Genomic DNA, 23,594 nt, shown 5'->3' on the forward strand with positions numbered 1-23,594 from the left:
TGCATCTGCTAACCCCAAACTCCCAGTCTATCCCACTCCCTATCCCTCTCCCTCCCCGCTCCCGCTTGGCAGCCACAAGTCTATTCTCTATGTCTGTGAGACTGTTTCTGTTTTGTAGACAGGTTCACTTGTGCCACATTTTATTTTATTTTATTTTATTTTGTCTGTTGAGGGCCGCACCTGTGGCATATGGAAATTTCCATGCTTGGGGTCAAATCGTTACAGCTGCTGGCTTACACCAGAGCCACAGCAATGCCACATCTTTGACCTACACCACAGCTCACGGCAAGGCCAGATCTTTAACCCACTGAGCAAGGCCAGGGATTGAACCCACATTCTCATGGATACTAATTGGATTCATTACCCCTGTGCCACCCTGGGAACTCCCACTTGTGCCATAATTTAGATTCCACATATAAGTGATATCATGTGGTATTTATCCTTCTCTTTCTTACTTGGTATGGGAATTACTTGGTATGAGAATCTCTAAGTATATCCATGTTGCTGCAAACAGCATTACTTCATTTTTTATGGCTAAGTAGTATTCCATTGTATATATGTACATCTTAATCCATTCATCTCTTGGTAGACATTTGTTTCCATGTCTTGGCTACTGTGAAAAGTGCTTCTATAAACACAGAGGTGCATGTATCTTTTTGAATTGTAGTTTTGTCCAGATATATGCCCAGGAGTGGGATTGCTGGATCATCTATGGTAATTGTATTTATATTTTTCTGAGGACCCTCCACACTGTTTTCCATAGTGGTTGTACCAATTTACATTCCCACCAATAGTGAAGGGGGGGTTCTTCCCTTTTCTCCACACTCTCTCCAGCATTTGTTATTTGTTGACTGGTTAATGATGGCCATTCTGACAGGTATGAGGAGGTACCTCACTGCAGTTTTGATTTACATTTCTCTAATAATTAGTGATGTTGAGCATCTTTTCATGTGCGTATTGGCCATCTGTATGTCTTCTTTGGAGAAATGTCTGTTTAGGTCTTCTGCCCGTTTTTCGATTGGGTTGTTATTTGTTGTTGAGTTTATGAATTGTCTGTATATTTTGGAGATTAAGAGGTTGGGCTTTGTCCATAAGAGATCCTGGCTGCCCTGTATGGAGCCAAGATCTGATCACAGGTCCTTACTCCAAACTCCATGAGTTTCTGTTACTCTAAGATGCTAAAAAGGGGAGTTCCCTTCATGGCTCAGTGGTTAACGAACCCAACTAGGATCCAAGAGGATGTGGGTTCGATGCCTCGCTCAGTGGGTTGAGGATCTGGCATTGCCATGAGCTGTGGTGTAGGTTGCAGATGCGGCTCGGATCCCATGATGATGCTGTGCCTGTGGTGTAGGCAGGCAGCTGTAGCTCCGATTAGAACTCTAGCCTGGAAACTTCCATATGCCATGGGTGTGGCCCCAAAAACAAAAACAACAAAACAAAACAAAATAAAAGATGTTAAAAATGATTAAAGAGTTGTAAGCTACTGATCTTTATTCCTGGTGGTTGTCTCTTAGGGTGGGAGTTTGAGAATGAGGTAGGGATTGAGGCAGAGAAGAAAGAGGGGGGGAGGGAGAACCGAGGGAAACACAGCACCTTCCTCTCCCACGACACTGTTCAGTGCACACACCCCTCATGGTCTCTCTCAGCTGCTCAGCCTCCTGTTGCAATCTGATCCAATGGCAGAGACACACCTGCTCAGTTAAGTATTTCATTTAAAGAATTAATCGAAGACTTTTACATTTTAAGTGAGAAAGTGCATGATAAGCTTATTCTGGGAGAGAAGCTAAAATACTTCTGACCTTATTTGGCTCTCTGAAAATCTTCCAGCAGAAAATTATTATTTTATTAGCAAACTAAATGTACAAAATATACAACTACATTTTTATGCTGATTACTTACATATAAATAGTCACAAAATCTACAAAATGAGATAATTCAGTAGGATTATTCAAATATTTTAAGATGATTAAATATTGCGATTAAACATATTTTTACTTTAAGAATATAATAAATGTTTACTATTATGACTTTCAGTTTATGCAAAAAATATTATCAAAAATTTAAAATTAGCAAATGCTACTATGTTTTCATAGTAAATGTTTAAAACTTCAAGGCATAATAAGTTAATCTTTTTTTAATATGAACTATATCACAATATTCTGGAATTAAATACTTTTTTGTAACAGGAAAAAATATTTCTACAAAGACACAGGACCCAACAGTGAAAAAGGCTTAAAGCGTTTGCATGACCTTCTTCTATTTAAGAGTCTAAACATTTGACTTCAATAGAAATGGTGCCGGCAGAGGCTCATACAGTAGGAGGTGATGTCAGCTGATGAGGAGGAGGACGTGGCTGGTCCCAGATGCTAAGACATCCCAGGTCAGCAAGGCACAGTGTCTCCAAGGCCACATGCCCAACATCCCAGAGAGACACAAGAAACAAGACACACCACTTGTACCGTTTACACAGCAGTGACGTCAGGTCTGTTCTAAGAAAGATTATTTTATAAGAATCTATGTGAATAACCTATAACAGGGGCCTTCTAAATGCACCTGTAACCTAGATCCTAGGTGCTGCATCAGGGTTTATTTGAGTCCTGCTGGTGCTGATGTGGAAGGAGATGCCGCTGGACCTGGAATGCAAAATAGAGCAAAGAGCTGATGGGTAAGGAGGCCAAGATGCCAAGTTTTTATAAAGTGAAAATTTTAACCTATTAATTTTATTTAGTTTTTTATTTTACTTTTTTTTCCTATTTATTTATTTATTGTCTTTTGTCTTTTTAGGGCCACACCAACAGCATATGGAGGTTCCCAGGCTAGGAGTCAAATCAGAGCTACAGCTGCTGGTCTACGCCACAGCCACAACACCACCAGATCTGAGCCACGTCTGTGACCTACACCCCAGCTCACGGCAACACCAGATCCTTAACCCACTGAGCGAGGCCAGGGATCGAACCCACAACCTCATGGGTCCTAGTCAGATTTGTTTCCGCTGCACTACAACAGGAACTCCCTAACCTATTAATTTTAAATAAAAGAAAGCACGTCTCTCTCTACCTATTATAAGGATTATTACTGAAGTCTGTATAAAAATCTAGCATAACCTTATGCTAATATCAAATGATAGCTCCTTGACTCGATCAGATATGTTGGTGGTGATGAAGTAAATTCCATCTACTTAAAACCATACAGAAAAACAATGTGAAGCATCCTAAGCTACTCACTGTAGGAGAAGCCCTGCATCTATATGTAAACTGGAGGCCTCTCTTGGCTTCTCACTTCTTTCCCATGATTTAAACCCACCTCTCACAGGGTGTGTAATGAAATGTATGTCTCTGAAATAAACTGAAACATGCTTTGTCTTGTGTGACATGCATAAAAGAACCATCCTGTTGTAATAATGAAAGTGGTCTTTCTTTTGCTGTCCCCAAAAACTGTGTTTCTAGAACTCTGATTTTTTTAAAGGCGTAAGACAGCGCCAGCTTTTGTCATCAGAATACATGCAGTTTGGAGAGGGACCTCGCAAGCTTCTGAGATGCTTTGTTTCAGATTTCGGAACTATGTCCATCCATGTTTTTGTGTTTGAGACGCTTTATATTTGGATGCAGGTCAGTTTCTCTACAAATACTCACTTGGAGGAGAAGACTCTGCAATAAAGAACAAGTACATTAGTTGTTCAATTTAACAAAAAAGGCTAATTTTAAAAGAATTACTTTTTTTTTTTTTTTTTTTTTGGTCTTTTTGCTATTTCTTTGGGCCGCTTCTGTGGCATATGGAGGTTCCCAGGCTAGGGGTCGAATCGGAGCTGTAGCCACCGGCCTACACCAGAGCCACAGCAACGCGGGATCCAAGCCGCGTCTGCAACCTACACCACAGCTCACGGCAGAGCCAGATCCTTAACCCACTGAGCAAGGGCAGGGACCGAACCCGCAACCTCATGGTTCCTAGTTGGATTCGTTAACCACTGTGCCACGACGGGAACTCCAAGAATTACTTTTAATAATTACATTTAAATTCATAAAAGGTTTTATTACTTTTATGTCACAGAACATAACAATGTCACAGAACATAACTGACACTGCAAAGCTCAAACGTGCCTTTTTTTTTTTTTTTTTTGTCTTTTTTGTGTGTCTTTTTAGGGCTGCACGTGGAGCATAAGGAAGTTCCCAGGCTAGGGGTCGAATCAGAACTTTAGCTGCCGACCTACACCACAGCCACAGCATAGCGGGATCCGAGCTGCATCTGCGACCTTCCAAAGTGTACTTTTTAACGAGTGAACTTGCCACTTATTCTTCATGACAACAGAAATAGAATGTCATTAACACACAGGTTTGGAGTTCCCGCTGTGGTGCAACAGGATAGGCAGTGACTCTGCAGCACCAGGACACAGGTTCAATTCCAGGCCCGGCACAGTACGTTAAAGGATCCAGCATTGTTGCAGCTGTGGCATAGGTCGAAACTGCGTCTCAGATCTGATCCCTGGCTGGGGAACTCCATATGCCAAGGGGCAGCCAAAAAACAAAACAAAACACATTGGCTGGGCCAGCATGGTGCCTGCTGGATGGGAAAGGCAGGCAGAGCTCTCACTTATCAACTATCACTTAAAGCCTGTCAGATGCTTAAAGAGACCTAACACAGCTCCTTCCTCCTTAATCAGAGAAATGAAGCCTCCGAGTGGAAATACGTTGCCAAAAGGCAAATGGTCTATAATTTCTAGGCTACAGAAACTAAACGTAATACTCCGTAGAACTGGCCAAAAATAAGACTAATCCCCCTGCGACAGGGACTGTGAAAAATCATGGAGTATATGGAACAGGGAAAGATTTAAACTATTCAAAGTTTAATAACAAGGTTTCAGAAATACCGATAATGGAACAACTTCAAGTTTGAATTATTTGGAAAAGAACTGAGGGCTTTTCATGGAGCTGCCTCAGAGAGGACCAAGCATTACAGGGGTCAGAATTTTGGGGACCCAGGAGACGAAAATTGATATGAAGGGTGTGGTGTACAACAAATGAAGTGTCGGGATGTTTAACAACTAAAAATTTGTAAAGCCACAGAAATGATGACTTTTCCTATTCATCTGAATAAAGAGAAAAAGGGGGAGTTCCCATTGTGGCTCAGCAGTAATGAGCCTGACTAGTATCCATGTGGATGCTGGTTTGATCCCTGGCCTTGCTCAGTGGGTTGAGAGGATCCAGCGTTGCTGTGAGCTGTGGTGTAGGTCGCAGATGTGGCTCGGATCCTGCATTGCTATGTCTGTGGCTGGCAGCCGTAGCTCTGATTCAACCGCTAGCCTGGGAACTTCCATACGCTGCACCTGCGGCCCTAAAAAGAAAAAAAAAAAAAAAAAAAAAGAGGAAAAAAGGAAAATATATATCATCTTCCTGTGTATTTGTAACCTCAGTACTTCTGTAGGTTTTTAACACGGTTTTTAGATCACTTATTATGAGAAACGTAGGAGACAAGAAAGAGCCCCCTTGCTGCCGTGTCAGGGGCCTCGCACTTCACCTTGGCCTTCCTTGGCGCCGCCCTGGGGAGCCTCTGGGTCTGGGGGCTGCTGGGCATCCTTCGGGGATGCAGGCGATGCAGATGCCCTGGTCGGCGGCGGCGGGCTGCCCTTGGCCGAGTCTGCTTGCTGCTGTAACCACTCATCCTTATATCCGTTGCTAATAAGTTTGGAAAAGTTTGTGGGTGAACTGGTTTTTTGACCAGGCCTCAAAAAGAAAAGAATTGATGTAAACTTAAGTTCAAAGGGGAACAATCATCTAGAAGTCTTCTTGGAGAGCATCCTGACGATAAATGAGATGCGCTTCGGTCCCTTAAGACACAAAGACACACTCTCCCTCCCTCTCTTTCCCCCTCCCTCCCTCTCTCACTCTTTCCCAAGCTCTCTCCATTTTCAGGCATAAGGAAGCACACCTCCAAGCATTCCTCGTACACAGGGAGCACATACTTAGTTCAGTTTCCGGAACTTTCCTTCCGATCAGCCCCTCGAGAGAGAGTCATTCTGGCATTTCTTTAGAGGACGCTGCCCCTTTCCCTGGGGAGCGCTGAGGGTCTCAGACTCCACCATTTCTCAAGAAATTATTACATTATGAGTTCTTCCTGGCTCATATTCAAGATTACCTGCTGCCTCTTTGCACGGCTTTGCCTTCTCTCTGTCATTTACCTCTGTTGCTGCAGCTCCACAGACTTTACCACAACCTACACGAGGCGGGGCGGGAGGACCAGAGAGGCGGGAGCAGCCCGGGCTTGGGTGTCCAACAGGCGACACCTATCACCTGTTCTCTCCGCGCCTCAAGTTCCTTCCTTGTAAGACACTCTGTTGTTGAGGGTCTTTCTAATGGCTCTGATGAACTCCCTCTCCCTCCCTCTCTCTCTCTCGCTCTTTATATATACGCACATTATTTATATTTACATCTGTAGCCATATATACAGAGAAAGAGGCAGATAGATAACAGAGAGAGACAGACAGATATAATATTTTTTGCCATCCCAGTCTGAGTGCGACATTCCCATGGCACTTGTCACATCTAATGTAATTGACTGTCCCTCCACCCCACCTACACTAGTCGAGAAGCTATTTGAAGACTAGTGAGACAATCAATGGTGTGAATTCTAGCACTAAACTAGTTTTCTGGGAGAGTGAAGAGAAACCGAAAGCCTGGGGGACTCCCTCTCCGGCTGGGAGATTATCCAAATGTCAGAGCACCTGAGAGAGGTCCCAGCCCGTCGCGGAGCCAGGCGCTTGCCAGGCACAGACAGCAAGGTTCAGGTCCAGGTCTTGGTGTCAGAACTGAGCACCACACACGTGTAAGGACAAGGGGTCCCCAATTTACAAGAGGAGCTTTGGTGCAGGTGGCATCCCGAGGTGGGCCAGGCAGAGGCAGGCTGATGGAGAAGAGAGCCCGTGGAGCAGCTGGGCATCCACAGGGCACAAGGACGGGCAGGGGAAAGATGCGGTCCCCAGGGACCTAAGGAGGGGTCAGGGAGGCATGGGAAACGGACCAGGAGCCCCACAGCCAGGGCCGGGCCATGGAAGCTGTGACACCAACGTCACATTACCAAAGCCAACTACTGGGAAGCGAGCATCACTAGGTGGTCGTCAGCACTGCAAGTGGTGGCCACCATTGTCACTGTTGTCACCTGGACCAAAGGCCAAACCCACACCGAATCCAGGCACTTACATGGGTGGAAAGGACAGTTTGCTTCCTGCAGGGTCTTTGGGGCCAAGTGGGGTCCCCACTTTGCTCGGATACTTGGGCTTGATGGCTGGCAGCCTCACCTGTGCAAAGAAACACAAAACCCTGATTCAGTGAAAGGCATCAGGCAGCTCAGATGCTCAAGAAGAAAATTCGCACACGTGGCAGCAAAAGTACACTCCGTGCAGGACGGGGTTTGCAGTGTGGTCTTGTTTCACTGGTAAAGAGCCTCAATAAAACACAACTCAACAATCACCCCCATTCAACACAGCGGTTACATAAAAGAAACATCAGGAGTTCCTGCTATGTCCCAGTGGGTTAGTGGGTTAAGAACACAACTAGTGCCCATGAGGATACAGGTTCAGTCCTTGGCCAGGCTTGGTGGGTTAAGGATCTGATGTTGCTGCAAGCTGCAGAATAGGTCACAGATGCGGCTCAGATCCAGTGTTGCTGTGGCTGTTGTGCAGGGCAGCAGCTGCACCTCCGATTCAACCCCTGGCCCAGGAACTTCCATATGCTTCAGGCACAGCCCTAAAAAAATAAGTAAATAATAAATTAAAAAAAAAATCAGTAGTTCAAAAGCTGCTGCTGTATTTAAGCAAAGATGCATCAACTCAGGAGGAAAACCAGGGGACAATTAACAGTGTGAAATCCTAAGAGGTGCTAAGGGAGGATGTGGTCCTGCAGGGGCTCCTGAGAGGACAGGAGGGTGGGCGGCCACCCGTGCTGGCTTTGGGCAGAGGCTCCTTGAAGGTACAGGGAGGGCTGTCCTTGAAGACTCTTGGACTCCTTCCTTCAGCCTGAACCCCCAAGAGGAAACGAAGGGGAGAAAAGGGGGAAGGACACAGATTAGGGACTTGTCCTCATCTGATCACACAAGCCAGCTGCTGAAGGAGAGCTGGGCCCGGCCCGGGGACCTGCCCGCCCTGCCCTGGCGCCACCCCACTGAAGACACGCGAGCATGTGTCACCGAAGGACTGAGGCAGACAGTCTGCTCCCGCCTAAGACACCCAGGAGGGCCAGGGCCAGGGGAGGAAACTGGGAGTGTGTTAGGAGAGGGGGCTTCATGTACAGGAGAAACCAGTACGGCGGAGCGGGGGAGGGAGATGGCCCCGTGAGATGGGGGTGGGCTCAGGGGAGAAAGGCCAGCAGGAGGGGGAGTGGGGGGCATGCAGTAGCTCAGATCAAAGGTCAGGGACACCCAAACCCCGAACCCCAGGGCAGCAAGCGGGCAGGAGAGTGGGGCTGATGCTGAGTGGAACTGGCCAATGAGGTGACTCCTGACATGAAAGCCAGGTGCTTCGCTGGCAATAAGAATGTGGGGAAGACAGCCCTCGAGTGAGCTTAGAAGGGAGAGGGGCCTGGAGCAGGTGAGGGGCTAAATCTGGATAAAGAACAACGACTTTTAGACAGGAGTTCCCTTGGTGGCTCAGCAGTAACAAACCCGACTAGTATCCATGAGGATGCGGGTTCAATCCCTTGCCTCACTCAGTGGGTTAAGGATCTGGCATTGCCGTGAGCTGTGGTGTAGGTTGCAGACGTGGCTCGGATCTGGCATTGCTGTGGCTGTGGTGTAGGCCGGTAGCTGTAGCTCCCATTCAACCCCTAGCCTAGGAACCTCCGACCTAAAAAAAGAGTCCAGACTTAGTTGCCAGTGATGGAGCAGGATAATGCAAGAAAAAAGAATGCATACATGTATGTGTGACTGGGTCACCTTGCTGTGCAGTAGAAAACTGGCAGAACACTGCAAACCACTATCATGGGAAAAAATAAAAACTATTATCCAAAAAAAAGACCAAAAATTTACATAAATATAAATGAAAATTTTCTTGTTGTAAAAGATTCAAACTATAGGAGTTTCCGTCATGGCTCAGTGGTTAATGAACCCAACTAGTATCCTTTAGGACGTGGGTTCCATCCCTGGCTTCACTCAGAGAGTTAAGGATCTGGTGTTGCTGTGAGCTGTGGTGTAGGTTGCAGATGTGGCTCGGATCTGGTGTTGCGGTGGCTCTGGAGTAGACCGGCAGCTACAGCTCTGATTGGACCCCTGGTCTGGGAACCTCCATATGCCATGGGTATGGCTCTAAAAAGACAAAAATAATAAAATAAATAAATGTCAATGTCTGCATATCAATTTTCAAATTCTGCTGTATTTGTACGTAACATAAGCCTTTTCTAAAGCAACACATTTGTTGCTGAATTAAATGATGTTTGGGTAAAGTTTTATAAATTCAACATGCGTATTTAATAAAAATCAGGGAAGGATGCCTGTCAAATTCACACAGAACCCACTAGCTTTATAGGGTGGCTCTTTTTATGTTAAAGTTCTTCTTCTGGAGTTCCCGTTGTGGCTCAGCTGGTTAAGAAACCAAGCAGCACCCTGGCCCCACCACAGCATCATCACAGGCAATGTTTATTTCGACAAACCAAGTTTATTTTGACTTCCCAACCAAATGGGAGGTCAAGCTTTCAAAACAAAAGAAAAAGGAACAACAGATTGCCAGCCTCCAACTAATACCTCAAGCAGGTTTATGTACAAACAAAACTTACAAGTACTGGAGTTCTCATTGTGGCTCAGCAGGTTAAGAACTCAACTAGGACACATGAGGATGCTAGTTCGACCCCTGACCTCGTTCAGTGGGTTCACAGGGGGGTTCACAGGGGGGTTCCCAGGATCCAGTGTTGCTGCAAACTTTGGCGTAGGTTGCAGGTGTAGCTCATATCAGGTGTGGCTGTGGCATAGGCCGGCAGCTATAGCTCTTACCTGAGCTGCAGGAACTTCCATATGCTGCTGCTGTGGCCCTGAAAAGAAAAGAAGAAAAAGAAAGTTCTTATTCTACCTGTGCCAGCAAGTCTGACAGGACAGGGAGAACTGCCCCCAACTTCAGATGTCTCAGGAGGGGGGCCCTTCCCCCCAACCATGCCCAATCAGGGTTTGCATTTATAATCACAACCCCATGGCATCCTACCTCCTACAGGCCCTAGAACGGGCTTTCTTCCTGCTCTTAGCTCGGCTAGCACGGCTTTGTCAGTGGTGTGGGGCCAGGATACATTTAGCCTTTTTTTATTAAATGCCACGGGGAGGCTCCCAGGCTGGGGATCAAACCCAAGCCTCCGCAGAGACCCGGGCGGCTGCAATGGAATTCTTAACCCATTGTGCCACATCGGGACTCCCAACATTTAGCACTGCAAGTTCCTTGGCAGGTGACCTGTGTCCATCCTGAACACCGAAGGGTGCCATTTATTCCAAAGTGGTGCCACCACTTAACATATCGCCAAAGACACACCAGATCCTTAAAGCAGTCCATCTCAGGATCGTGCAGACGACCCACAGCCAGACTCAGGGCTGGGACAAGAAAACAGCCGCCCAGATGCAGGCAACTGACACACGCCCACGACGCTCAGCTCTCTGCATCCTGAGATAAACCGCCGGGGTTCTCTTCCAACCGGACACCGAGAAGCTTGCTGGGGTTCAGGCACGGATGGCTCCCAGCACCAGGGCCCTGGAACCAATGCCCCTTCACAGTCCAATCCACCCTGGGTTTGTACCCAAGAGAAGCTGTTTCTTGTCTTCCCTTCTTGTCCACAGAGTGTTCCAGGAAATTTTAAGTTAAATTCTTAAACAGAGCGGACTTGTTCAGAAACCAGATAATGTGTTTTCTTTCTTTTTTTTAAGCCCGCAGGTGCAGCTTATGAAAGTTCCCAGGCTGGGGGTCAAATCACAGCTGCAGCTGTCAGCCTACACCACAGTCACAGCAATGATCCAAGCCACATCTGCGACCTAGACCTCAGCTTGAGGCAAAGCCTGACCCTTAACTCACTGAGCAAGACCAGGAACGAACCCCGCATCCTCCTGGAGAGCAGTCGGGTTTATAACTGCTGAGCTGAAATGGAAACTCCCAGATACCGTCTTTTCTTTTCTTTCTTTCTTTCTTTTTTTTTTTTTTTTTTTTTTTTTTGCTTTTTAGGGCTGCACCGGCAGCATGTGGAGGTTCCCAGGCTGGGGGTCAAATCAGAGCTGTAGCCACTGGCCTACACCACAGCCATAGCAACACCAGATCCAAGCCGCGTCTGCAACCTACACCACAGCTCACGGCAATGCTGGATCCTTACCCTCTGAGCAAGGCCAGGGATCGAACCCGCAACCTCGTGGTTCCTAGTCAGATTCGTTTCCGTTGCGCCTCGATGGGAACTCTGATAAGATCTTTCCTAGGAGAAGTGTTGGGCCCGCTGTCCCCTAGATGAACGTCAACTCATTAAAACTCACTCAGTAAAAGGCGATCCTACCTCACAGAGAGCATATTCATATGGAGAAAAAGGAGCTAATACTATCGTGGCCTCTTGCTTTCTAGCAGATCAAACTTAAAATGCAGATCCCGTGGCGATGTCACAGCCACGAGACACACCGGCGGGCAAGCCCATCACGAGTTCGGGGCAGCAAGCAAAGCCATGCCATCTGTGAGGGCTCCTGTCACCTTTTTTTTCTCCTTTTCAAGTTCCTCGGCCTCTCTTTGCCAAACTGTCTTCATGTCAAAGTCGAAGGGCCCTCTTCTGAACTCGTAGTTACCACTGGACTGATCGGGGCTAAACTCTTCATAAACCATGTAGTCAGGTATGGACACAGCAGGGACTCTGCAGAAACAGACGAGGGACTTGAAGTCTCAGTGCCACTCCCTGACCCATCTCCCCACCCCCGATACTTCCCTCTTCCCTCCCTGGCCCCCTCCTCCCAGCAGCTGGCACTTTATCTTTTCCAGTCCGCACCCCTCCCCGCTCCCCCCAGCCTGCTCCAAGCCCAGCCTACTTCAGTCAGCTTTCAGAACTGAAAATTTAAAATTCACAGAACACTCTAAACCAGCTATAACGGAAAAAATAAAAAGCATTTTGAAAAAAAAGAAGATGGGGGGAGAATTGAAAATGTGTGAACCACTCCCCCTTTTCCTGGCCCCTCACTTCTGCTAGGATAAACTCCCAGCTCTTAGCTGGGGGGAGGGAGGAGAGCCAGGGAGGCAGGAGGCCTCCAGGCTGCAGCAGTGTCGGTGCCAGTATGAGCTGGGGACGGGGAATCAGCAGAGCACCAGGCAGGACGGGAGGGAAAAGAAGGGTTCCCGGGCATCACGGAGACAGACAGCGGGCTGCAAGGAGGCAGCTTGGAGGCCCCAGAGGTCACAAGTTGAGAGGTGAAAGGGAGCAGTGGTCAGGGCCTGGGAATGCAGGCCTGGGAGGTGACCGCCACGTGGGAAGAGAGGCCACCAGCATGAAAGAGTTGCTGTGGGCAGAGGTGGGAGTACAGGTGAGGGAGGGGCTGGGCCACCACGAGGGCCCTGGGCTCTACCCACGCATTTCAGAGGCTGTAGAGCAGGAGGCACCCTCAATTTCTGGGCTTCTTTCCGAGCAGGAAAAAGCCCAGGGGAACAAAATAACTGAGGAAGGGACAACCTCAAGAAAGGTGTTAGACAGTTTGAAACCACAGCTCCGTCCTTCCCGAATGTTCACTGAAGGAACGTTTCCCCTTCACCTCCCTCCCTCCCTGTGACACCCCCGGCGAGGCCGGGATGGCAGATTCGGACACGGGCCCAGGAGCCAACACCCGTGCTCTCTGCCTTCTGACCTGGACTGGGGACAGACAGGGACAAAACCAAAGCGGGAAGGACGGTCCACATGGGGGGTGGAAGCGGAGGAGCAGGCTGGCCCGCTGGCCCGTCCCAGAACCCCAGGTGACAAAGCCAGCCCCGGAGAATGACAACAGGCTCAGAGCCAGAGCTCCGCCTCCCTGGGCTGCGGGGAGCCTGATGGATACTCCGAGCCCAGCAGCCACAGGACAGCTGGGCAGCTTCCACCCCGGGTCGCTGCAAAGCCCTTCCTGGGTGCACCTGCTCCGCCTGCCCCCTTCTCTCCCAAATGATGCTGATGACACAAGTCAGCGGTGTTAGCTGGAGTGTCAGCGTTAAGGAAGAGGCAGCAGGAATCCTGAAAGTAAAACTACACTCTGAGCAAAGGCAGAGCCTTTGAGTAACACGATGACGGAGGGGAAACACAGCTGTGTTCCTGCTCTCCGGGCCAGGCGGGGACGCTGGTTCTTCACATGACTCCTCAGTCCCAGGGGTGGTTTGGTAGCTTTAGTTTGCATGTCCAACCTGAGGAATTCCTTAGATATTTCCAAGGAAGGAGACAGTCGTCCCCCCTCCCCACTCCCCGCCCCACGCCCCCAATAACTCTGTAACCAGAACAGAAGTTTGGGTCACCTGCATTTCTGGCTTTGTGTCACAGCCTTCTTCCATGAGAAGAAAGCTTTGGGGAGTTCCCATTGTGGCTCAGCGGTAATGAACTCAAGTAGTATCCATGAGGATGCAGGTTCAATCCCTGGCCTTGCTCAGTGGGTTAAGGATCTGGTGTTGCCGTGAGCTGTGAGCTGTGGTGTAAGCCAGCAGCTGTAGCTCTGATTCAACCCCTAGCCCAGGAACTTCCATATGCCCCAGCTGTGGCCCTAAAAAAGGCAAAAAAAAAAAAAAAAAAAAAAAAACCTTTGGGATAGGCTGTGTTTCTGGGAGGGAAACACGGCGGGCCCTGAGAACAGACAAAACCAGAGGCAACTGCACCCACAGCAGCCTTGAGAGAAAAGGATGCTAGGGTGGAAACCCCACTGAGCTTTCTAGAATCCTGATGCTCCTATGACGTGTGCTGCCCCAGAAGAGCTGGAGCTGTAATGCCACACTGACTGTATATTTAAAATCCAGGAGTTTGTGTTGTGGTTCAGTGTGTTAAGAACACAGCTAGTATCCCTGAGGACACAGATTCGATCCCTGGCCCTGCTCAGTGGGTTAAGGATCTGGTGTTGCCTTGAGCTGCGGTATAGGTCGAAGATGAGGCTTGGATCCTGCTGTTGCTGTGGCCATGGTGTAGGCCAGCAGCTGTAGCTCTAATTCACCCCTAGCCTGGGAACTTCCATATGCCGCACATGTGGCCCTAAAATGGAAAAAAAAAATCCAAATCGAGGTATTGTTTTCACTTTCTATTTAGATAACAACCGCGTGGGGCATCAGGATACTCACTGTCTCTGGTCGGCCGTCGGTGGCTTGCTATGGTGGATGTACCAGTCTGGCAAGGAGTAGGCAACGGGGGAGCCCGTCCTGGTCCCAGGGGCAAAGTGCTTCAACAGATCTGGAAGCCAGAAAGAGGCAGCTGTGAGCAGCCCCGTCCCCGCCGAGCGTGAGCATCACCCGGGGCAGCTTGCCACTGACAAGGCAACCCGGACTTCTGCGGCTACCTCTGGGCTCTGGGGCTACGGAACAGCAGGGTGTCCTGCTCCTTGTGCCTGGGCTGAGATGGCATCAGGAGGACAGCTTTCCCTCCCCCCACCCTGACCCCCAGCCTCCAGCCATCCTCCCTGGTACCAGCCTGTGTCCACGCCTGGCAGTGTCCACCCATTCCCAGGGGGGGATCCATCTATGGGGACAAAGCTCCTCAGGTCCCCAAGGGGCTGCTTGTTGGCTGTCTCTCTCAGCTGTCCCCTTGCCCCCTTGTAACCTAGGACAGTCTGTTCTCTGCCTCCCCCACCCCACTTCCCCACAAGGCATTTCTGGGATAAGCTGCCCCCTCCAGGTTTCCAGTGGGAAGCAGGGCAATGGCCCCTCTAAATCATGGGGTAGGGGGGTTAACTGGTGCCCCCTTCCCCCTGCCCCCTGCCCCCTGGAGCCAGGCTGAGAGGGACAGACTCATTCTAGCTCCAGCCCAGACCCACCCCCTTCCCCTGGGCTTTCTTCACTCTCCCCCGGCTTGAGGGCTTTTCAGAGGTGGGGGTCAGGTGGGGTATCAGCAGGCAGGGATGGTAAAGGCTGGTTTTGCCTGCTGAGCAAAAACAGGGGTTGGGGGGAAACAGCTAAAATGGAGGATTCTCACCATCAGTAAGACTGCGTGTGTGTGTGTGTGTGTGTGTGTGTGTGTGTGTGTGTGTGTGACCCTGTGGCCTCTGGAGTTCCCAGGCCAGGGATCAGATCCTAGCTGAAGCTGCACTGGATCTTTTAATCCACTGTGCCAGGCGGGGATCGGACCTGCATCCTGGCGCTGCAGATACTCCACCAATCCCGTTGCATCACGGCGGGAACTCCAGTAAGGCATTTTTAACTTATTTTTTGAACCTTTGATTTTTACATATTTCAGACAGACCAAAGTTGCAAAAACGGGATGAATTCTCCCATCTTCACCCAGATTCCTCAAATGCTATGTTTTGTTTCATATTGGCCTTATGCTTCTTTCTCTATTGACAAGTGGTATTGTCACTGTCACTGCTGTTGGGGGACCGTTCAGGATGTCTCCAGCGACAGGTATGACATATTCACAGCATAATGATCAAAATCAGGAAATTAACATGATGCAATCTTTTTATCCAATTTTCCGACCCTATTCAGATTCTGCCAGCTGTCCACCAATGTTCTTTTACCCAGTGGCTGGGGAGCAGGGAAGTGAGTCTAGAGACACACAGGGGCACCATTTCTGTGCCTTCCGTGCAGTGAATCAAATGGCTTGTTCTGGGCTTTTCACCTTTTTTTTTTTTTTTTTTTTTTTTTTTTTTTTTTTTTTTTTGGTTTTTTGTCTTTTGTCTTTTGTTGTTGTTGTTGCTATTTCTTGGGCCGCTCCCGCGGCATATGGAGGTTCCCAGGCTAGGGGTTGAATCGGAGCTGTAGCCACCGGCCTACGCCAGAGCCACAGCAACGCCAGATCCGAGCCGTGTCTGCAACCTACACCACAGCTCACGGCAACGCCGGATCGTTAACCCACTGAGCAAGGGCAGGGACCGAACCCGCGACCTCATAGTTCCTAGTCGGATTCGTTAACCACTGCGCCACGATGGGAACTCCCGGCTTTTCACCTTTAAAGCCCAGATGCTGCCATCCTGTCACCTGCTTCCCCCGTCACAATCTCCATGAAGGGAGGGTGGCCAGAAAGAAAGAGAGGCCAGTGTCAGGTGTTTAATTAGAGGTGACTCCTTAACCTGGCCAGCAATTTAACTAGCACAACTAAGCAGGACTTTCTCAGTTAAATCATGGGTAAAAGTTTTATGTTTGTCAGCATTACCATTGACACTCACCCATGGCCTTCACTATTTAGAGTGTAGTCATACACAGGAGAGAGACAATGAGACGAAACAACAGGAAGCGAAAATGCTTCCCAACTTAGGAAGCGGTGGCCCCAAGCAAGGCATTCAGAGGGCACAGACTGACTGCTGACTTGGCAGTTTCCTAAAACCCTGCAATTCGGTGGCAGGGTGGGCACTGCAACCAACATACCCCTCGGAAGGAAAATCCTGCAAAGCCAAACCAAGGAATTCAAAGTCCCATCGATTCTTCTCATAAACAGCAGCACATCCCTGAAGGGTCTGCCCCCAGAACTGTGTCAACTAACCTGGACTTGCAACAGCACGGGGCAGAACTTAGACATTTTACAGTCATATTTTTATCAGGAAGTCGCGATGCCCAAACGACTGTGTCACTCCCCGCACAGAGCCAACGCCTGCGGGGCTTACCGGGCCGGCCGCCCTGCTTCGCCAGCTTCACATACTCCGAGTCTGTCTCCTTCACCCAGTACCTCCGTGGCCCGAGTATGTGCCCATTGTGGGGTGCCCGCAGATTGCTGAGACCTGGAATCTGGGACGCGGGTGGGGCATCCACGGCCTTCTCGGACCGCTTCACAGGATGGTGGTAATACCAGTCTAGGGAAGAGGAGGCCAAGGGTCAGGTTGGTACATGTGGAGTCCAGGCTGGTTTGGTCCCCTGCCCAGAAGACCGCTTCGCCAGGGAGGCGGGGGGTCGGGGGGGATCTCACCCTCCGCAGGAGTTACCGTCCTCTTGGGACCGCCTGTTACCTGAGGCATAACCCTGCCAGTTGTGTGGTTAACTGTCCCTAACAGCCACCAGCAGCATCCATGGTGCCCAACAGATGAAGAGACCTCCTGGGAGACCTGCTGGCCGCTCCTCTATGCCACCCCTGCCCCAAGGCAGTGAGAGCAGAGCCCCTTCCCTGGGGTTTTCAGCCTCCCAGTAAGGCATCCAAATCCCTACGTGTCAGCTCTCTCTCTCTTTTGTAATTTTCCATGGAATTGCGATTACACTGCCTTTCTGGACATGTCAGGGAGCACACATTCCTGAGTGATCCCAAGTCACTTAAAGCATGAGCAAGTCTATGGAATACGTAGCCAAATGTTGGCCAGGATTTAAAAAACACTGAGATACTGGAGCTCCTGCTGCAGCACAGGTGGTTAAGAATCCAACTGCAGTGGCTGAGGAGGCATAGGTTTGATCCCTGGCCTGACACGATGGGTTAAAGGATCTGGCATTGCTGCAGCTGTGGTATAAGTCGCAGATGAGGCTCGGATTCAGTCCCTGGCCTGGGAACTTCCATGTGCCCTGGGTGTAGCCATAAAAAAACAAACAGAAGCAACAACAACAAAAACACACTGAGACATCATAGTAAAAAACTCTTCCCAAAGTGGGTACAGAGGGAACATATCTCAACATAATAAAAGCTATTCAAGACAAACACACAATATAATACTCAAAAGGGAAAGGCTGAGAGTCTTCCCACTAAAATCTGGAGCAAGACAAGGATGCTCATTCTCCCCACTTTTATTCAACAGAGTATTAGAAGTCTAAGCCACAGCGAGGAGCCCAGAAAAAGAAGTAAAAATAGGAAAGAGGTAAAATTGTCATGATATGCAGATAACATGATACTATATATAGAACCCCCCCAAAAAAACCTACTAGAACTGATAAAATCAGCAATGTAGCAAGATACGAGAATAACATAAAGAAATTGGTTTTATTTCTTTATGCTAACAATGAAGATTCTGAAAAGGAAAGTTGAAAAAAAAAAAACACCTTTTAGTATGGAGATTCCTCAGAAAACTAGAAATGGAATTACCATTTGATCCAGCAATCCCACTCCTGGGCATCTCTCCAGAGAAAACCATGACTCTCAAAGACACATGTCCTCCAATGTTCACTGCAGCACTATTTGCAACAGCCAAGACCTGGAACCAACCTAAATGTCCATCGACAGAGGGGTGGATCAAGAAGATGTGGTCCATATACACAATGGAAGATGACTCAGCCATTAAAAGGGACGAAATACCGGCATTCCTAGCAACATGGATGGATCTAGAAACTATCATGCTAAGTGAAGTCAGCCATACAATGAGACACCAACATCAAATACTTTCACTGACATGTGGAATCTGAGAAAAGGACACAATGAGCTTCTTTGCAGAACAGCTGCTGACTCCCAGACTTTGAAAAACTATGGTTTCCCAAGGAGATAGGTTGGGGGGTAGGGGAACGTGCTGGGGGTTTGGGATGGAAATGCTATAAAATTGGGTTGTGATGATCATTGTACAGCTATAAATGTAATAAATTCATTGACTAATAAAAAATACATAAAGGCAAAAGAAATTAAAAAAAAAAAACCTTTTAAAATTGCATCCAGGAGTTCCCATCACAGCTCAGTGGTTAACGAATATGACTAGGAACGATGAGGTTGCAGGTTCGATCCATGGCCTTGCTCAGTGGGTTAAGGATCCGGTGTTGCCGTGAGCTGTGGTGTAGGTCACAGATACGGCTTGGATCTGGTGTTGCTATGACTGTGGTGTAGGCTGGCTTCTACCGCTCTGATTAGACCCCTTGCCTGGGAACCTCCATATGCCACAGGTGCATCTCTAAAAAATAATAATAATAAAATTAAATTAAATTGCCTCCAACCTGACCAAGGAGGTGAAAGACTTATGTGCTGAGAAATATAAAACATTGATAAGGGAAATTAAAGATGATTCAAAGATACCCCATGCTCTCAGGTTGGAAGAACTAATATTGTTAAAAACGACCATATTCCCCAAAGCAATCTACAGGTTTAACGCCATCCCTATCAAATTACTCATGACATTTTCCACGGAACTAGAACAAATAAACCTAAAATGTTTATGGAACCATAAAAGATCCCGAATTGCCAGAACAATCCTGAGGAAAAAGACCCAATTTGGAGGCGTAACCCTTCCAGACTTCAGACAATACTACAAAGCTACTGCAATCAAACAGCATGGAATTGGCCAAAAACATACGGATCAATGCAAGAGAAGAGAGAGCCCAGAAATAAACCCACACATCTACGGTCAATCTTCGACAAAGCAGGCAAAAATATACTGTAGAGAAAAGAGAGTCTCTTCAGCAAGTGGTGCTGGAAAAGCTGGACAGCTGCATGCAAATCAATAAGGTTAGAACACGCCCTCACACCACAGACGAAAATAAACTCAAAATGGCTTCAAGGCTTAAATATATGACGCCATAAAACACCTAGAAGAGAATACAGACAAAATATTCTCTGACATAAATCTTAGCAACATGTTTTTTTGTTTTTTGTCTTTTTAGGGCTGCACCTGCAGCATATGGAGGTGCCCAGGCTAGGGGTCGAATCAGAGCTGTAGCCGCCAGCCTACACCACAGCCACTGCAATGCAGGATCTGAGCCCCATCTGCGACCTACACCCCAGCTCACAGCAACGCCGGATCCTTAACCCACTGCGCGAAGCTGGAGATAAACCCACAATCTCATGGTTCCTAGTCGGATTGGTTTCTGCTGCACCATGACAGGAACTCCGAGCAACGTTTTCTTAGGTCGGCCTCCCAAGGCAAAAGAAATAAAGGCAAAAGTAAACAAACAAGCCTGAAGTGTAAAGGGTGTGGGATTTCTAGGATCTGGGGTCCGGGGAAGAGGAGGGAGGGAGGACGAAGGTAGGTACCCGAAGGCCAGCCTGCTCTCTGCCCTCTCTCCCCATCAATCTAAGCCCCTGGAGAGAGGGACCACGGGCAGTGAGCTGAACTGGCCTTGGCAGGGCCCTGAGGGCCCCTCAGTGGGCACCCAGGACAGAGCCCTGCAGGCTGCTTTGTGATCAACCTGTGAGAGCCCCTGTCAGGATGGAGAAGTTTCAATAGGAGCCCAGGGACCTGTAGTTATCAGTGGCCACTTATGACCTCACAGAAAGAGGACATGGGGACACTTGGACTCTTTGTGTTCTGGTGACTCTTTGCATCAAAAACTGATTAACTGAACATCCAAATAGAAGAACAAATATAGCTGATTGACAACTTTGGAAACAGGAGTTCCCGTCGTGGCGCAGCGGAAACGAATCCAACCAGGAACCATGAGGTGGTTAAGGATCCAGCATTGCCGTGAGCTGTGGTGTAGGTCACAGACGCGACTCTGATCTGGCGTTGCTGTGGCTGTGGTGTAGGCTGGCAGCTAGGGCTCCTACTGGACCCCTAGCCTGGGAACCTCCATATGCTGCTAGGGCGCCCCCCGCCCCCCCAAAAAAAACTTTGGAAAAAAAGTCCAGGGAGAATGTGAGATAAGAAAGATGCTACTGTTACAGCACAAGTGACTTTTGCGTTTAAGAGCTTACTGGGGAGTTCCCGTTGTGGCACAGTGGTTAACGAATCCGACTAGGAACCATGAGGTTGCGGGTTCGATCCCTGGCCTCACTCAGTGGGTTAAGGATCTGGCATTGCCGTGAGCTACGGTGCAGGTTGAAGATGAAGGTCGGATCCTGTGTTGCCATGGCCGTGGCATAGGCTGGCAACTATAGCTCCATTTTGACCTTAGCCTGGGAACTTCCATATGCCACAGGTGCAGCCCTAAAAGACAAAAAAAAAAAAAAAAAAAAGAACCAAGACTGAGGTCTCCTAAGGAGGAAGGACCCCTTTGGACTCTGGACCACAGCATCAGCTTTTTCCAGGGTCTCCAGCCTTCAGATTTTGGACTTGCCTGCTCCACAATTGTGTGGGCCAATTTCTTGAAATAAATCAGTCTCCCATTCTCCCTCTTTCCCCCTCTCCCCGCCCCCCTCACTTGGTGCCATGGCTCTGGAGAACCCTAACACAGTAGGAGCACAGGCAAACAGCACTGAATAAATCACTCCGCATAAGCACACATGGATCCTACAAAGAAGAAGTAACTGACCTCTAAAGCTAACTGTTACCCGTCCAAATTCTACTCAGAACTAAAGCTGGGTTCCCTGAAGGAAAGTGAATATTCATGGAAAAATCTCTTCAATAGCTAATGAACAGTAATTAAATGAACAGTATAATGAAAACACTACAGTTTTGAAAAGAAGACAAGGAGTTCCCAGTGCGGCTCAGCAGGCTAAGAACCCAACACAGTGTCCCTGAGGATGTGGGTGTGATCCCTGGCCTCGCTCAGTGGGTTAAGGATCTGGCGTTGCTGTGGCTGTGGTGCAGGCCGGCAGCTGCAGCTCCCATTCCACCCCAAGCCTGGGAACCTCCATACGCTGCAGGTGCGGCTCTGAAAGGAAGGAAGGAAAAGAAAGAAAGAGAGAGAGAAAGAAAGAAAAGGAGAAGAAAAGCCCACTGGGAAAGCTTTAAAGAATTGTGTGCAAGCTCACAGAGACTCCATTTAAGAACTAGCACTCGGGGCTTAGCAACATTTTGCTCTCAGATCATATTTGCTCAGATGTTTTCTTTCAGAGGGAGGGCATTCGATGCTTTAGTTTTCCTCACTGTGTTTTGATGACTAATTAATCCACAGAGAACAGAGGACCTTCTACTTCTCATTACTGGAAGCTTTGGGCAGGCACTGAACTCTAATCGGGTTGGCCATTTATAACTGCATGCCTTGCTCAGAGAGCCAGGGAGTAAGTCACTGAACCAACTGTCACCACCACCACCACCACCACACACACACACACACACACACACACACACACACACACACACACACAGAAAGAGAGAGAGAGAGTCAAAGGGACGAGAACTGTCTTGTGCTTAAAAATTATTAGTACTTGTGTGGCACTGACCACTTGCTATTGGGTAGATTTCTTTACATAGCTTCCCGCCTCCTCATGTGCTAGGCACAGGCACACTTGATGTATCCATAAGGAGACAGGCTGACAGAGGCTGCAAGATGACCCAAGCCCCGTGTGAGAAAGTGTTTCGAACAGTGCCTAGCATGTGTTGGTGTCTTTATTGCTGCTCACACAGGGGGAATGCACTCTCTAAGGCTCCGAGAGGTCAGACCAAGGCTGAGAGCCCACAGTGGACAAGAGGAACCCAGGCCTCCTGTGCTCCCTTCAACCAGTTCCCAGCACAGCCACAGTGTCATCAACAGCAGTCACAACAGAGCTCTGGGCAGGAGGCACCCTGAGATCGCAAAGGCCACGCTCGGCTCCCCCGCCCAGAGCCCGCCTGCCAGCTGCCACCCTGCCTCTCCCAGCCCGGCTCCAGGACGTCCTCCACCCTCCTCCACATGGGGAAGAATAAAACAAAGGCCAAATCAGACACAACAGCAGCAAGCATCCCTTCCCTTCTCCCACCTTCACAGTGAGAAGCCCCACAGAGGCAGACACTTCCACTCAGGGCTTGTGTCCTGTGTCCAGCCACTTAAAGCAGGAGACATAGTTACCTCGGCTGGGGTCGGTGTAAATAAAGAGCAAGAGTAGGTGAAATGAAATACCTGGAGATGCAGCTTAAAATGAAAGTGCTTAAGCCAACATACAGGGAAATACCTGTGAGAGTTACATGGGGTTACTATTGCAGAGAAACTTTCAGAGATGCTATTGCTCCAACAACTTAGGCCACAGTGGGTAGGTAGCCTTTTGTTGAATATAGGGAAATAAATCAAGCCTCATCCCCCAACCCTTCCCCCCACCATATTACCCTTGAAGCTTTCCTTTGACACGGGGGCGGGGGGGGGGGCACAGGAATCGTGTGCAGCTCCCTTCAAGGGCACCACATATCAGTCGCCCTCTCCTGCCCCCGCCCCCTCCACACAGCGCTCAGGATGCTGGTTTCCGAGCCTTTCCAGAAGCAGAGCAAAGGCAGGTCTCCATTCCTCGGGGTCACTCACCGCAGGGGGCATAGCGACTTGTGGCTCCGTGCAGCTCCTTGCTGGTGTTTCTCATGCCAGAGAGACACACTGAGCCGGGTGTTCACGGGTGAGTCAGGAACCGTCGCCGGGCTGAGCTGCAGAGACCAGGTCTGCTCCCCTGCTCTGTCCGCCTCTACCTGACAGGTATGCAAGGGTCTTACCATTCAAGACATGTGTGCACGTCCACACCCGTATACAGCAGAAACACGTGCAGGCAGGGTATACAGCAGGAGCACACACACACACGCAGAGTAGACAGCAGGGTCCAAGGTCGCGCCCAGGCCTGGCGCTCCTCCTTCCCGGCTGACGGATGGCCCCCTCCCCGTCCCGCCGGCACTGCCCGTTTAACTCCGCTCGCCGGCTCACCTAGGGTCTCAGCGAGGGGCCGTCGCAGAGTCGGTGGCGAATCTGTTCCGGCGCTGGGTCTCAAACTCCCAGCGCAGCGCAGAACCTCAGCAACCCGCGT

General features: G+C 49.0%; 1 protein-coding gene across 9 annotated transcripts; it reads right to left on the reverse strand.

Annotated features, from left to right (window-relative positions):
- Positions 1 to 1,465: 1,465 nt before the first annotated feature.
- C18H7orf57 (chromosome 18 C7orf57 homolog) lies at positions 1,466 to 23,556 on the reverse strand. 9 transcript variants are annotated; one of them, XM_085005603.1, is made up of 9 exons: positions 23,495 to 23,556; positions 23,108 to 23,261; positions 16,729 to 16,914; positions 14,258 to 14,366; positions 11,681 to 11,837; positions 7,191 to 7,288; positions 5,512 to 5,669; positions 3,633 to 3,647; positions 1,822 to 2,633 (listed from the first exon to the last, which is right to left on the reverse strand). In XM_085005603.1, exons 2-9 carry the CDS (start codon positions 23,160 to 23,162, stop codon positions 2,587 to 2,589), a joined length of 825 nt encoding a protein of 274 aa, XP_084861729.1. In that variant the 5' UTR covers positions 23,163 to 23,261; positions 23,495 to 23,556; the 3' UTR covers positions 1,822 to 2,586. The 9 variants fall into 9 exon arrangements, with proteins under 9 accessions (XP_084861728.1, XP_084861730.1, XP_084861727.1 ...); XM_021078840.2 differs by having other exon boundaries at positions 5,512 to 5,717; XM_021078841.2 differs by having other exon boundaries at positions 23,108 to 23,265.
- Positions 23,557 to 23,594: the final 38 nt, after the last annotated feature.

The sequence above is a fragment of the Sus scrofa genome, chromosome 18 (genome assembly GCF_054392235.1).
Source record: "Sus scrofa isolate SSC_HxYL_T2T_F1_AM1 chromosome 18, Sscrofa_HxYL_maternal_Yorkshire_Landrace_v2.0, whole genome shotgun sequence".
NCBI classification, from domain to species: domain Eukaryota; kingdom Metazoa; phylum Chordata; class Mammalia; order Artiodactyla; family Suidae; genus Sus; species Sus scrofa.